Below are 15,062 nucleotides of genomic sequence, written 5' to 3' on the forward strand. Positions count from 1 at the left end.
AGTGAGTAAAGGGAGAAAAACAGATACACACCCTCAATCTCATTTTTTCACAAGGTACCTCGGCACCCGGGGCCCTAAAGGAAGCCAGCCAGTGGTTGATTTAACAGCATGCTAAAATAAAAATGCAAAAGGGTTTTGACAGCGGGCAATGAAAGTGTAATAAATACTAACATCTATGTTTAAGAAAATAAATCCAACACATTTCATGAAAATAATGCTTTTAATTATTTTGAGTGAAAAACCTATTTTACCAAATTCAATATAAATCGTGTTTCTTAGACAGCAGCTGTTTGCTGGATTTTAGGTAAGCTCATTTTGTAATTTTAAAACATAACAACTCGTATTCATCTTCCTTTCTTAGCCATTTAAGGATTCGGCAGCTTGGTTCCTGACACCCCTCTTTACGAGGGATCTTCCACCATCTTCTGAAATCATGTATATAGATAATAAAACCAAACTTTTCTTCTTTTCTGAAGAAATGTGATTTTTTTTTAAATGTTACCTTCTCCCTCATGACCCGAATTAGGTAGTAACAGCACGGGAGCCATTTAAAGACTTAGAGTAGCTGAGGCCACTGCTGAGAGCAGCATTATTTAGAAAGCTACAGAGAGCGGCTGGGGGCAGCGGGTTTGGGGACGGGCTTATGCTGGTCTGTGTCCGGTAAACTTTACTTACGAAAGAACACCAGAAACGACTTACACAAAATTCCCTGCATCCTTTTTTGTTTTGCAAGCCCATTTGGGGGCAAAACATAAAATAAAATAATGTGTACGTGTATGTCGGGGTGTGTTTGGAGTGCAGGACACAGATTATACAGCGTTCTGTCCACTTGGACAGGGAAATCAAATTCAGGAAAGCTTTATGAACTTCTTCTGTTCCAGGTAATCATCACTTTAGATTTGAAAAGTGAAAAAAAAAAAGTTCTTTATAAGAAATAGTTTTGCCCTACGTTGGATCAACAACTCCCTGGGACCGTCAGGCAGGAATGGACCACGAGGAGGACGTGCCGTGAGCATCTCACCAGGGTCTGGCACGACCACGCATGTGCGGGTGCGCGGGCAATGGGTCAGCCCCGCCGCCGGGCTCGGGCAGCTCGGGCACAGGCGCGGGGGGGACCGAGGCCCTCCCCCAGCACGGTGGCTTCCAGGAGCTAAGGACCCATGTTCTTACATCTAAATCTGGCTCCTCTTCAAGGAGCACCATTGGAAAACTATTTGGAACGGATGGAGCAAAACTTCCTTGATCATAATGAAAGATATCCCTCTATGAAAATGGCTTCAAATTTGGAGGAAAAAAAAAAATTCTAGCAACCAAATCTTCCAAGAAATCCAGGAATAGTGCGACTCTATTTTGTAAACAAGCAAGCAAGCAAAGCCAACAAGCCGATCTGGGAAATATTCTACAGAGAGATATTAAGCCCTTCGGGTCTGCATGAGCCATCCTAAGCAGCCTCCAGGGTGGTGTTAAAGATGCCATATTCTGCTTCACCTAGAGAGGGGAAGAGAGAGGAAGAAGAATTATTTCATTAAACGGAGTTGACAAATCCTACAAGGTCATCATTCTAGGGAATGATTCAAGCAGCTCCTGATCCAGAAGTTTAGGATCCTGAGTGAATTTCAGCCACTTCAGAGTACTGAAGAATTGCCTGAATTTGTGCACATTCCTGAATTCTGGTAGCAACAGGTTTAGGGTCCGGCCTTGGAGACTTCATTTTAGCCAGCACCCCTCCCCTGTGAGTATGATGCCCACACGCTCTGGTAGAGGCCTCTGGGACGCAGAGCTGATGACCAGTGCAACTTGTCTGAAACGGACAATAGTCAGATGAGTTCTGAAAGGTCAGCTTTAAGATTGTCTCTCCAGGGCGCCTGGGTGGCTCAGTCGTCAAGCGTCTGCCTTCGGCTCAGGTCATGATCCCAGGGTCCTGGGATCGAGCCCCACATCGGGCTCCCTGCTTCTCCCTCTCCCACTCCCCCTGCTTGTGTTCCTGCTCTCTCTGTGTCTCTGTCAAATAAATAAATAAAATCTTTAAAAAAAAAGATTGCCTCTCCCTAGGATTCTGGTGTCCTGCCTCAGAAGGTGGTCTAGACTTTTGTCCTCCTCTCAAAAGGACAGGGAAATGCTCCCTCTTATCTCTGAGCTGCAGAAAAAGGCTCACAAGTCTGCATAATAAAATGGGAACCTCAAATTTATCTATTTTACTCACTTATTCAACATGGAGACTTATAGGCAAGCACATTTTTGTTATTAAATCAAGCACTGCCCTTGGGCATGTTATTTATACAAAAATAACTATTTCAGAGATTGTCACATCCTGTAAAAGTGAACTTTAACCTTGCATCGCGGGCCATCCTCCTGGATAATTCATTGCCAGGTCATAATGTTGTAACTGTTGCCTCCGTATTCCTATAAAGGAAGGTGGCTTTGTCAGTCCAGGAGAGAATCACTGGCCTGAGCCTCTTCTCCTGTGTGCTCAGAAGCAAAAGAAACGCCACGACTGCTGGGTTCCTCGTTCAAACAAAGAAGCTGAGAACCTTTGTCTCAAGTTATCAGCCTGACAAGTAGCCAGTATTTACTAAGCACCTGCTCTGAGCCATGCACTGTCCTAGGCCCTGTTTGGGATTAAACAAACAAACAAATAAATAAATAAGACCTGAGCTTTGCTGTGAAGAACTTTACAATGGTGATGGGACGTCAAGAGTTCAGTGTGGAACTATGTGGAATGAAGAAAGGCTGAGAATATAAGCCCCCAAGTGAGCTACAGTCTACAGGCCTAACTTAGCCTCACCACCCTGATCTCTGCAAAGCGCCATCAGTCGTCACAAGTACAAGTGCCTCACGTGACTGACCCAGGGTTAGGAGCCCGGCCAGCTAGCGGACAGGTCACCAGAGAAACAGGCTATCATCATGGTTAGAAGCAAGGTCCCCACCTTGCTAGAGAGGGGAGACTCTAGACCGACCCAGAGCTAGAATGCCGACGTCTCGACCAGCACCAACACGTACTGGCTTCAGACTTCAGGCAAGTTTCTTCCTTTTCTGTGCGTCGGCGTCGGCTCTCCATCTCACAGCCGAAGAGAAACATGCCCTAGCGTCTTGCAGGGAGAATTCAGTGTGTAAGGCAGTCAGCACGGCACCGAGCCAGCGGCAAACGCTCACCTCCCACTGGAGGTGGCCTGGAAGACGGCAGCTAGGCCACCGACCTTGTCCCCAGGGAAAAGCCCAGACTTCTGTGTTCCTTCATTGGAACCCTGACCTAATTTCAAAGGATCTGATCACACCCTTCTTTCCTGTCCTTTTCCCATCTTCAGGCTATTTTCTTCTTCGTTCTCTCCTGGGTGCCCTCGGGTGTCAACCTCCCCCCACCCCAAGTGTCCACTTCCTGGTGGGTGCCCCACACGGCCCCCCAGCACTCACAGCACTGGGGCTGATGGGCACGGGGCCGCGCACGCAGACTCAGATGTGGACCATTCACAGTCCAGAAGTTCCCAAGTCTCATTCTCATGGGAAAAGGCCATCACAGGTCAGCCAGGGCCCCAGAGCATCGCCTTAGTTCAAGCCTGTAGACAGAGCTTGGGCGCTTGTGAACTTGGATGGAAAATAGACGTTTTCATTTTCATTAAGCTCTAACTAAAATTTATCATTTCCTTCAGTGATGTAGGCAACAAACCCGAGTGGTGATAGCGTATCTGTGACTGTCACCAACAGAAATAAAGAAATCACAGATACTCACGTCACGTTAGAGTTGTCACAAATGCCACAAAATGTTCAGTGCTCACTACTCAGAAAGTACAGTAATGTTACAGACTCACTATTAAATCTTATTTAATGTGTTCATTAAAAAGTCAACATATTATTACACCACACATTTAAAAAATATTTTTTATAAATGTATTTCAATAGAGTTGTTTCCGTTGTATTTCCTATGTATTTTATACACCTAAAATATTATTCTGAGGGGAAGTCATAGGCTTTACCAGCTTGCTAAAAGGGTCGGTTCATGGTACATGAAATGGTTAAGACCCTCCCTTGCTTTAAAAGATCGAGGACTGCTAATCAAAGTTGCAGTATTAGAAAGAAGAAAGATGTGTAAATACTTACTGAAATGTGACATTATAATATTCTTCAGGTGTCACTATTTTTGGTCCACCAAAGTAGTCCAGGACCCAGATGTTGGTTATGTTCAACTTGGCAAAGAACCAATTATGGCTGGACGGCCAGGTTTTCATCTCAGGATGCCGAACAAACAGGGAATGCTTGGCAAAGCCCGTTTCCGTTTGGTTCACCTGAAGGGCATATGTGACGTAAACGACTCCTAACAACCACACCCTGTGTTCTCGCCTGCTAAGGATGTGGGGTTCTAGCATCCTACAAATCCTGAAGGGTCTATTTAGTTACTGATCTTAAACTTAAGGAATCAAGAGGAAACGACGGAAGCATGCAGAAAAGCGGAAAACACCCAAGAATTCAGATGCTGGTGGTACACATATACTGACGTGGGAAACCACCCCGAGTACCGACTTCCATTGCCCGACAGTCATTCCGAGCTATCAGAGTAACCGGCACAGGGCGCATGATAACATGCTAGGATGCTCACGCCGTGTCACATCGGCACACGTATCCCGTAACAAGCATGTGTTCAACATGGAGATGCAAATCCCCAGAGGATAAAGGTCTCGGGAAGAAGCACAGTGGAACTCAAGAGCATTTGCCGCCCCTCCCCCCTTCTCCTGCTCGTGAAATGCAGCCACAGAGATGCGTCCACACAGAACTTCCAGACCATTAATCAAACTTGTCTGAGGTAATCATGATCGACAAGGTCAAGAAGCACATCTGCTGGCAGGGCCATCAGATCAGTGCTCGGACACCTTGCCCTCTGCCTTGCAGCGTTCACCCCACTGTCTAAATTCACATCTGGCACCCCTCTTTCAGCTTCTATGGTCTGTTCTCAGCCCTAAGCCACTGTTAAAATATGGAGACAAGGAGCCCACACAGGGGAAACACTGTGCAGTGCACAACACGGCCAACGGCAGAGGGCTTTGGTTGAACAGATGTTCCCTACGGAGGAGCTGAGCAGCTGTTACATCTGTTCAGCTTCAAAAACTCATTCATTTTCCGCATAAATATCTTATCAAACACCTATACGAAGTCAACCGATTTAAGCCTTTAGTTTTCATGAAAGTACAGATTAGAATATATTCTCACGCTGTATCTCAATCATAAATCATTTTCATTTTATTCTTAAGGTATCTCTTCTTGGGGCGCCTGGGTGGCTCAGTCAGTTAAGCATCTGCCTTCGGCTCGGGCCATAATCTCAGGGTCCTGGGATCGAGTGCCGCAGCAGGCTCTCTGCTCAGAGGGGAGCCTGCTTCTCCCTCTCCCTCTGCCTGCCGCTCCCCCTGCTTGTGCTCTCTCTCTCCCAAAGAAATAAATAAAATCTTAAAAAAAAAAAAAGTTGTCTTTTCTTTCATTGTTAATAGATGATGCTCTTCTAAAACCCGTCTCTGTTCTTGTTAACTACTCACCTTGGTAACAGTTCCCGACAGTATTATGTGAGCACAGAGGGGACTTTGGGGATCAAATCCCTGCTTCCTGCAGAAGTTAGTCTGTGCCAAAGACATGGTCAGCGTAGCATGTGGATTCTCCTGTAGAGAGAAAATAAAGATCCCCACACGGGAGATACTGTCTCTGGAGAGGTAATAAACCTCATAAATCACATACACACTGTCCCTAGAGCTGAGCGTCTTCCAGGAAACAATGAATTGTAAAATACCACCTACCACTTGAGAAAATTACTAGTTGGGTAGAGTTTGATCTTGACCTTTCCTCCGAAAAAGCAGGGGCTAAGGTTCCATATTTAAGATTAACTGATTCACTCTTTTTTCTTAAACTCTTAATCTGTTTCATATTCACCAGAGAAATGACTATTACAGTATTGCCCAAATACAAGGCTGGTCTAGAGCCTTCACTGAAAGATCTAAGGGCTTAGACTCTAATATGAAACTAGGGCGTAAAAATACACAGTTGTTCACCTAGCTAATCGGACAATTTAAGCAAGAAAGTTGCTGAATCATGTTTTTTGGTTATCTTATGCTAGCAGAAATTGTCTTGTGATTTCAAAATTGGAGAAGTTGTTCATTCCTGTTTTAGCAATAAGAGAAGTGTCAGCATTTAAAGTAAAGTAAGCAAAATTCTTCCTTCTTATTCAGAAATCAGCTTCATGAAAGGCACTGTTGAGAGATCACAGCAAAATTCACACGTTGCATTTAGTGCTTTAAACTCCAGTGGCTTGTGTGGGAAATTCTGCCATCTCATGGTGACCTACCAAAACAATGAGTATAAAGAGAGCTCCTTGAAATCACTTAGCCAAACATTCACTGTCTGTACACTCTTAGGCAAGAGGCCAGAGGAGACAAAAAAAAGGGGGGGGGGTTCGCCTTTCTCTGTGACTTTATAATCTGGTTGAAAAGTCAGACATAAACAAAACTTAAATAAATGCAAGATGAGCCAGAAGAGATCAGAAGACAGTATACAACTAATTGTCAAGTGGATGGTACAGTGAAGTGTATTTGAAGTTTAGTATACGGAGATGTCAACATAGCCTGGAGTAATATGGACACTATAGAGAGCCTTATAAAATATTCAAGATCAGGACAGAAGTGGGATGATGTACTAAAGGTAACGGGAATTTCAAAAACAGAACTGGGGAGATGTGGCACATGATTATGAGTTATGAGAAACCCAATCTGCTTGAAAGAGAGGTTTTGGGGTGTGGGGGGGGATGTGGGAGAGGTGGTGGGGGTGGGGGAGTGAGGGTGGCTCAACTCCAAGCTAAGGAGTCAAGATTGTGCTCTGCAGGCTAGAATCTGTGCTTTCCAAGAACCACCTGCATGGAGAACTTGTCAAAATGCTGGTTTCTGGGCTCCGTTCCCAGCCCTGGTATTTGTACTTTTAACAAACATCCCAAGTGAATCTTACGCAGCTCTAGGCAGCCAGATGCTGTTAAAGGTTTCTGGGCAGAGGGCAATGCTGTGTGGTATTTTGTTCATGTAAATCTGGCGGGTAGGGTGACAGGGGGAAGACAGAGGTCAGAAGGAGGAGGTAGAGGGGCGCCTGGGTGGCTCAGTTGTTAAGCGTCTGACTTCGGCTCAGGTCATGATCCCAGGGTCCTGGGATCGAGCCCCATGTCAGGCTCCCTGCTCCGCGGGAAGCCTGCTTCTCCCTCTCCCACTCCCCCTGCTTGTGTTCCCTCTCTCACTGTGTCTCTGTCAAATAAATAAATAAAATCTTAAAAAAAAAAAAAAGAAGGAGGAGGTAGAAACCAACCTGACTGGTTAACTGACGGAATCAGAGTCAGACTAATTCTGACATGGCCACACCTTTTCCCTGCCATCACAGAAACCTGAAATCCAGGAGAGGTTCCTTACACCATCTCTCTAGACAGGTCAAAGACCTGGGCTGGAGTTCTCCCTGGCAGCCTTTAGTGGCTGGGCACAGGGGAGTCCCCTCTGAGTCTTAGTTTTCCTCCTTCCTACAAAGCAGATGACCATATCAGCGAGACTTTAAATATAATTACGGATAGCAGTGGTTCTCAATCCCCCTCCCTCTTTAGAAGCATCAGGGAGGGATTGGGGAGTTGTGTGTTTTTGTTTTGTTTTTTTTAAATAAAATGTGTTTTTAATAAAATACCCAGGTACCGTATTTTTAAGTCTTCCCAGATGACTGTGTTTGTAGCCAGGGTTGAGCATCGCTGACTGAGTGGAATGAGCTTGCTTTGGGCAAATGCCTGAGAGTGGGGTGGCCTGGGAATAAGGAAGGGGTGAATGGAGGTGTGTGTATCTTAAAAAGAGCAGCGGTTTCTGTTTTTTATTCACAGAATTCAGGTCCCCAGGGGCACAGATCTTCCAAGAAACTAAAAACTTAGATTTGTGGGGCTCCTGGGTGGCTCAGTCGTTAAGTGTCTGCCTTCGGCTCAGGTCACGATCCGTGTCCTGGGATCGAGCCCTGCATTGGGCTGCCTGCTCGGCGGGAAGCCTGCTTCTCCCTCTCGCACTCCCCCTGCTTGTGTTCCCTCTCTCACTGTGTCTCTGTCAAATAAATAAATAAAATCTTAAAAAAAAAAAAAACCCTTAGATTTGTAATTGAAATCTCAATTTTCGAATGTTGGTAACTACCGTAGCCCCTCCCTCCCCACCCACAAGGAATATAATCCAAGACCCTCTGTGGATGGCTGAAACCTTATATAGACTATGCTTTTCCTATACACACACACACACCTGTGATAACATTTAATTTATAAATCCGTCATAGTAAGAGATTGGCAACAATAACTAGTAATAAAATAGGACAATTATAACAATATACTGTAATAAAAGTTAGGCGAATATGCTCACTCTCTCTCAAAGTATCTTATTGTCCCGTACTCACTCATCTAATGATAATGCTGAGAGATGATCAAATGCCTAGGGAACGAGGTGAAGGGGGTAGGCTTTGTGACCTGGAGCTAGGCTACAATTATCTGACAATATCTCAGAAGGAGAATCCTGTGCTTCTTAAATACAGTTGACTTCAGGTAGATGAAACCACAAAGTGAAACCACGGATGGGCGGGGGGGGGCGGGGGGGGGGAGGCGGCGACTACTGTAATTCAAATTTATTATAAAACCAAACAGAACTCTGTGTGGGCCAAAGGAAACTGGTCTGTGGGACATATTCAGGTCATGTGCCACCATTCTGTGACCTGTATTTTGAAGGCAGACGGACCTGGCATAGTTGGGCTACTGGCTTTGGGCAAGTCACTCAACCTGTCTAAGCTTCAAGTTCTTCATCCGCAGCCCATTCCCGGACTCTGTATGGCTCTAGCCCCCTCACGCTGTAGAGTTGTGACACCACTTGGGACAGCACGGATCCACCAGAGGGTTCTAAGCCTGGCCCCGCCACAAAAGCCGGGCAAAGGGTGACCACATAGACCTCACATCAGTTCTGCTCCTAACCAGGGAAGGTAATGTGCACCGGGGGCCTCAAGGCTGCCTTAAACACTCACGATGTAGTGTATTAGCTTCTTGCTGCTGAAAGGAAAATTCTTCATTCAGAAGGAAGGGTACGCCCTGTAAGACTTTTAATAGCGCCACGGTGCCCCAGGACGACTCAAGGGTGCGAAGTCCCCCCGGCAGGTGCTGCCAAGAATTCACCCCAGCGGCGGGCGGGCGGGCAGTTCCCGCCTTTAGTCGCCCAACAGTTGGAATGCTGCAAAGCCGGCGCGGGAGGTAAGAGGCAGGGCTCAGGGCCGCGCGCAAATTCTTCCCTCGAGCTGCCCCGCCCTCCTTCCCCGGCAGAACTTCGGCGACAGTCGGAAGGCTGGCCCTGCGGCCTCCGGCTCACCTGCAGGTTGCCCACCGACTGCTGCAGCGGGCTCAGGTAGAAGTAGGGCACGCCGCTGCCCGCGCCCGGGGGCCCGTCGCTGAGCGACAGGACGTCGGCGAAGGCCCAGCCGCGCACCGCCGGGTCCGTGGACAGGGTGGCCAGCGCGCCCCAGTCGCAGACGTGCGTCACGAAGCGGGCCACGCGCGCCGCGTCCTCGCGGGGCGGCAGCGGTGGCAGCAGCTCGGCGGCGGCCCAGTCCCCGTGATCCCGGCCGCCCCGGCCCCGCGCCGGCGCCACGAGCAGCGCCACCAGCGCGGGCGCCAGCAGGGCGGCGAGCAGCGCGCGCGCGGACCCGCGGGCTCGGCCGGCCATGACCGTGACTCCAGAGAGTCTGCGGCCCCGCGACCGACAGGGTCGAGGGTTAGCCCTGCGCTCCCGGCCCCGCCCACCGCGGCGCCGGCTGGTCACGCCCCCTCCGGGGGGCCAATCGGAGTCCGGGGGGCGGAGGGGGCGGGACAACTTGCTGGGGCCCGACTTGTTTATCCACCTCCCTGCTGTCAGCCAGCCGCTCTTTTTTTTTCTTTTTTTTTTTAATATTTTATTTATTTATTTGAGAGAGAGAGAGAGAGAGCGAGCGTGCATGGGGGAGGAGCAGAGGGAGAGGAAGAAGCAGACTCCCCGCTGAGCGGGGATACTGAGGTCGGGTTCGATCCCAGCACCCCAAGATCATGACCTCAGCCGAAATCAGACGCTTACCCGGCTGAGCCCCAGGCGCCCCTCCCGGTGGGGATCTTTAAGGACCGTGAAATTGTCCTAAATGTGAAGTTTGCTTTGTTTGGCAGATGGGAAAACGGAGGCTCAGAGAAATTAGGAAACTTGCCTACGTCATCCTGTTTGGAGAAGACTGGCGTCTTCACACGCACACCTTTTTAAAATACCTTTGTATACGGATATTTGGCGTGTGAGAAGAAATGCTGCACTTTCTGTATATGCTCCCCTTTTCTGTTTGCTTCACTATCCGCACCGAAGAGCAGCCAGGGTCCTGGTGGTAAAGGACAGAAGCCCCAAAGTTTAAGACTTTATAAGCTGCTCCTGGCCCAGAGTCTCTTACCCAGAGACACTAAGGGATTGCTAGTCTACCCTCAGTATTCCATGCACAAATTTGAACTTACTGAAACCAGTTTGGGACCTGAAGTCATCGGAGGGGTCCGTGGTTTCACACATTTCTCATCCTTAGTGACCCTCTCATGCCATGTAAGTAGCATTTCCTTTCGCTCCTGCTAAGAATCTTCTTCCAGGAGGAGCATTTTGGGCACTGTTCCCTGTGCCCCACATGCTCTTCCCTCAGCTGTGGGCATGGCTACCTCACTCCCAACCGGACCCATTCTTTCAGGTGTACCTTCTCATTATAATATTATCGGAATTGGTAAACGACCTCAGACCACCTGACCTACATTCTTTTTTTTATGTTATGTTAGTCACCACACATTACATCATTAGTTTTTGATGTAGTGTTCCATGATTCATTGTTTGTGTATAACACCCAGTGCTCCATGCAGAACGTGCCCTCCTTAATACCCATCACCAGGCTAACCCATCCCCCCACGCCCCTCTTATACCTGTAAGCTCTGGTCACATCTCCTCCGAGCGAATCCTACTCTTTTTGGCCGGGCCTTATATCCCCACCTTAATTGTTATAAATGCTGCGTGGTGGTGCTTTGCAGGCGTTTGTCAGCTTTAAAAATCCAGCTCTGGCAGCTACCTGGCCCTCTGTGGCTGAGTTCAATAGAGATGAAGTAATTTCACTCAGCTGCTGTGGGCCAATCACGTGAGCAGGTGCGGGCAACAGGTGTGCGAGCCAAAGTCCTGCCTCTGCTTTCTGTCTCAAACTCAGCCATATTCAGCCGAGAAGATTCTCAGGCTACTCGGTGAGAACTTGTGTACAGAAAGAAGACTATTTACTCTGAATAGGTGTTTTCAGTTCCCTCTGGTAGCCAAAGGATGTTACAGTCCCTGCTTTCACATTCAAGTAAGAAGAGTGTGAGCAACCCTTAATCAAAGTTGGTTTCCTTTTTAACAACTGGATTTGGAAGAGCTTCAAGCTAGAAGGAAAACTAAAGAGGGAGAAATTTAAGAGGAGGAAGATCAGGTTTATAATTTTCAAAAGAAATACAAATAATTTGAGTAACTGCCTTAACCTGTTAAGGAAAGAGTGTACATAATTTCACATTTGGAGTTCTAATCTCAGCCCTGCCACTGGCAAGCCTTGGACCACAGGACTTCCATTTCACCTTGTTGGGGCTCAGTTTTCTCACCTGAAATGAGAAGTTAGATTAGATGATATCTGACAACTCTGTTGACTCTATAATCTATTAACATGCAAAATATGGGCCTTTAGTAAGTTTCACAATGACACTTTTTGGAAGAGGACAAAAAAGACATCTTTTGTTTATTGCTATACCACCTGTTGCTGGTATACAAAATAACAATCGGCCCTGTATAGCTCCATTGCAAAACAGGTGCCTGGAAGTTGGTCTCCATGCACTTGAGCTTAAGAATGAGGTCTACAAACCCCCTCCTCGGTGTCTGTCTTTGCACTCACTATTCCCTATGCCCCGCATGCTCTTCCTCAACTATGGGCATGGCTACCTCACTGCCATCCAGATCTCTACTCAGATGCATCCCCAGAGGTGCCTCCTTGACCACTGTTTCTGAGAGGCCTTCTTCACTTACTCTGCAGTGGGCAACACTGTTCATTTCTTTCATAGCAATTATCACACTCTGTAGGAACTGTATTTATTTATATAGTTACTTGTTTAATGGTCTCCCCTGCTAGAACCCAAACTCCAGGAGAGCAGGAATGTTGTTTATCTTATCCACCCCTGTATTCCCAATGCACAGAGTAGGCACTCAATAAATATTTACTGAATGGCTGCCTGACTGAATTAATAATATCCGTTGGAATTCTTTGCACATAGAGCCTTCTAAAATCAACAGTAGGAAGTGAGGTTGACTAAATGGAGATGTTCGAGAATAACATCAGGTGCTTCAGCTCTTAATTAGCAAACCCTCCTCATTGGAGTATCGGGGAAAACCCTTAGCCAGGAGGGGCTGGATCCACCATCCAGATCCTGCTGGTCTCATCTGGACTTTCTGTCTTTATTTGAACAGGCTGAGCTGCTCTCCATCCCCCACGGGCCCACCAGGAATTAGTTCTCTTCTCTGGGTTTGACCGTGGTCAGGAACCCCCACTGCGTGCTCCCCCTCTCACACAGTGCTGTCCTTGTCATGTGTCTGGGTCACTACCATAGTGCTGCGTGGATGACTCCTTCAGGGGCCAAGGGAATACGGAGGAAGGAGCCCAGGAAGGCTTCATATCAGGGGTAATTCTTGAGGTGAAACTTGAAGGATAAATAGAAGCTTGGCAGACAATAAGAAAGTTGGGGGAGAGGAGGAAAGGGAGAGTTCTACACTGAGGAAGTAGAATGTATGCAGGAAAGATATTGTGTGTTGGGAAAAGCAGTCGTAAGATGAAGGGAGTGTGAAGAACCAACGGTGGGCGATGGGCACGTTGGTGCCAGGGACTGGAGTCACCTCCAGGCTCTGCTGGGACCAGGTCCACTGCTAAGCTCACTCGCCGGTAGGATGCAGTCCCTGGTGCGTTCTGGACTGAGGGCCTCGGTTTCTTGCTGGATGCTGGTTGCAAGCCTCCCCCCACTCCTTGCCCCATGGCCTCTCCATAGGGCGGCTCACATCCCAGCAGCTGGTTTGAAGCAAGTGGTTGAGCAAGAGAGAGAGAGAGAGCCAGCAAGATGGAAACCAAAGTCTCTCTATGGCTTCGCTGGACTCTCAGAGCGACACCCTATCACTCGAGGGGAGGGGACTGACACAGAACGTGAGTGGGCTGGAGAAGCACACAGGGTTGTTGCAATCACACGACGGCAGCGTTCAGTTACGAATACAGCCAGGATGACCTCAGAAAAGCATCCGCAATGTGCATTCATCCTCCAGCCCCTCTCTGTACCCTCCCCCCGTCTCATGCCTTCGTCTAGAAATGGAACATGGCGGAAAGGGGAAGGAGAGACTAAAATACCCTCAACTACATACACTGAAAGTGCCTATAGTGGCAGCAATGTTTGGCCACTGTGGAGCCCCCGCCCTGACGGCGCCTGGCCCAGATCTGCAGCATCTGGCTCCCCGGCGTCCCCAGAAGTGTCTCGACTAAAGGCTCCGACAACAGAGGAAGGGCCCTCATGCCTCTGTGGGTAGTGGTGGCCTCAGCAGTGGACGGTGAGCTAATTTGTGAGCCCCTGTGAGACTCCTCGGTGATGGGAAGGCTTGGAGGAGATGCAGGTCCCGCCGTCGTGAGTGGAGGTGAGGACCTCCTCCAGCGTGTTATTGTTAACGTGACCCAGGCACGTCTGTCTGCTGGACAAACAGAAGCTACTTCAATAGGTGAAGCTGTCATCGGACAAAAGGGAAAACCGTGAGCTAGCTAGCTAGAGACTATGTTTGAGGTGATCGAGAAGCTGGCTTTGGTCAAGGTCTTCAAGTGCAGCAACTGGACTGAATCCCTGTGTTGCTTCTCTACAACCTCCAAGAGTCTTAGGCTCGATGGCAAGATCCTCACTTATCAAGAAAGTGGATGAGTGGCGTGGAGAGGTGTGGGGGAGGTAGGGAAGGCGGGGCTATTAATAGTTTTTCCCAAAAGCAAGAAGGAAAATGAGAGCTAAGTAGTGACAGGCGGAGTTGAATTGTCAGGACATCATGTGGCTCGTACAGGAGGTGCTTTAGGTCTTCGCACGCATCATTACTAAACGAGTGTTTGATAAATATTTCTATTTTTAATGTAAGGGGCGTTTGCACCATAGAAAAAGCTATATTTATGAGGTCATGTCTTTTGTTTTGAATAATCACAGGCTTTGAGATAGACAGGGATGATTTGATTTTGGAGGTTAAATCGTGACAGAAGGTACTGTTAGTAACCGGGCGACTGCTGGAACACCAGCTACAGTAACTAGAATGAATTACAAGTCCTTTAAAGGCTTCGCCTTATAGAGATGCCTGGGTGGCTCAGTCGGTTAAGCATCTGACTCTTGGTTTCGGCTCAGGGCATGGTCTCAGGGTGGTGGGATCGAGCCTTGTCTTGGGCTCCGTACTGAGCGTGGAGCCTGCTGAAGATTCTCTCTCTCCCTGTCCTTCTGCCCCTACCCCCCACCACTCATGCGTGTGCACACCCTCTCTCTCTCTCTAAAAAAAAAAAAAAAGGTAAATAATAAAAAAAAGAAAATGTAAAGGCTTTGCCTTATAGATACCATTAAGGATGTGTGAAAAATCATAGACCAGAACACACTATAAAAAAACAATTCTCAGGCACCTGGCTGGCTCAGTCAACAGAGCTTGTGACTCTAGATCTCAGGGTTGGAAGTTTGAGCCCCACAGTGGTAGAGATTACTTTAAAAACACAACAACAACAGCAACAACAACACAATTCTCATGCTCCTTAAGTAATTATAATCAGAGCATATTATTTCTTTCCTCACAGCCTCCAGTGGCTGGTCGTTACACTGAATGTCCGTCATCCTTTGCGTGCCTGCAAGCCCTACTTGGGCTGCTCCCTGCTGACCTCTCAAAGCACAGCTCCTCTGCTCACCCCCCACGCCAGCCACATGTCTCCTCATCATTCCCCAACACCTCAGACCTTGC

The 15,062-nt window shown here is 47.9% G+C and overlaps 1 protein-coding gene across 2 annotated transcripts; it reads right to left on the bottom strand.

Annotated features, from left to right (window-relative positions):
• Window positions 1–201: 201 nt before the first annotated feature.
• On the bottom strand, window positions 202–9,731 carry CREG1 (cellular repressor of E1A stimulated genes 1). 2 transcript variants are annotated; one of them, XM_032389436.1, is made up of 4 exons: window positions 9,375–9,731; window positions 5,520–5,639; window positions 4,096–4,280; window positions 202–1,488 (listed from the first exon to the last, which is right to left on the bottom strand). In XM_032389436.1, exons 1-4 carry the CDS (start codon window positions 9,726–9,728, stop codon window positions 1,485–1,487), a joined length of 663 nt encoding a protein of 220 aa, XP_032245327.1. In that variant the 5' UTR covers window positions 9,729–9,731; the 3' UTR covers window positions 202–1,484. The 2 variants fall into 2 exon arrangements, with proteins under 2 accessions (XP_032245327.1, XP_032245328.1); XM_032389437.1 differs by lacking the exon at window positions 202–1,488 and having other exon boundaries at window positions 4,092–4,280.
• Window positions 9,732–15,062: the final 5,331 nt, after the last annotated feature.

This window comes from Phoca vitulina, unplaced genomic scaffold (genome assembly GCF_004348235.1).
Source record: "Phoca vitulina isolate PV1807 unplaced genomic scaffold, GSC_HSeal_1.0 scaffold54, whole genome shotgun sequence".
NCBI classification, from domain to species: domain Eukaryota; kingdom Metazoa; phylum Chordata; class Mammalia; order Carnivora; family Phocidae; genus Phoca; species Phoca vitulina.

What these genes read in the sequence shown, in the direction of transcription:
- CREG1 (XM_032389436.1), bottom strand. Translation starts at nt 9,728, where the DNA reads ATGGCCGGCCGAGCCCGCGGGTCCGCGCGCGCGCTGCTCGCCGCCCTG. An exon ending in AGTCGGTGGGCAACCTGCAG is followed by an intron (nt 5,640 to 9,374) that starts GTGAGCCGGAGG and finishes TTCTCTCTACAG; the next exon opens with GAGAATCCACATGCTACGCT. An exon ending in TGTCGGGAACTGTTACCAAG is followed by an intron (nt 4,281 to 5,519) that starts GTGAGTAGTTAA and finishes TATGCCCTTCAG; the next exon opens with GTGAACCAAACGGAAACGGG.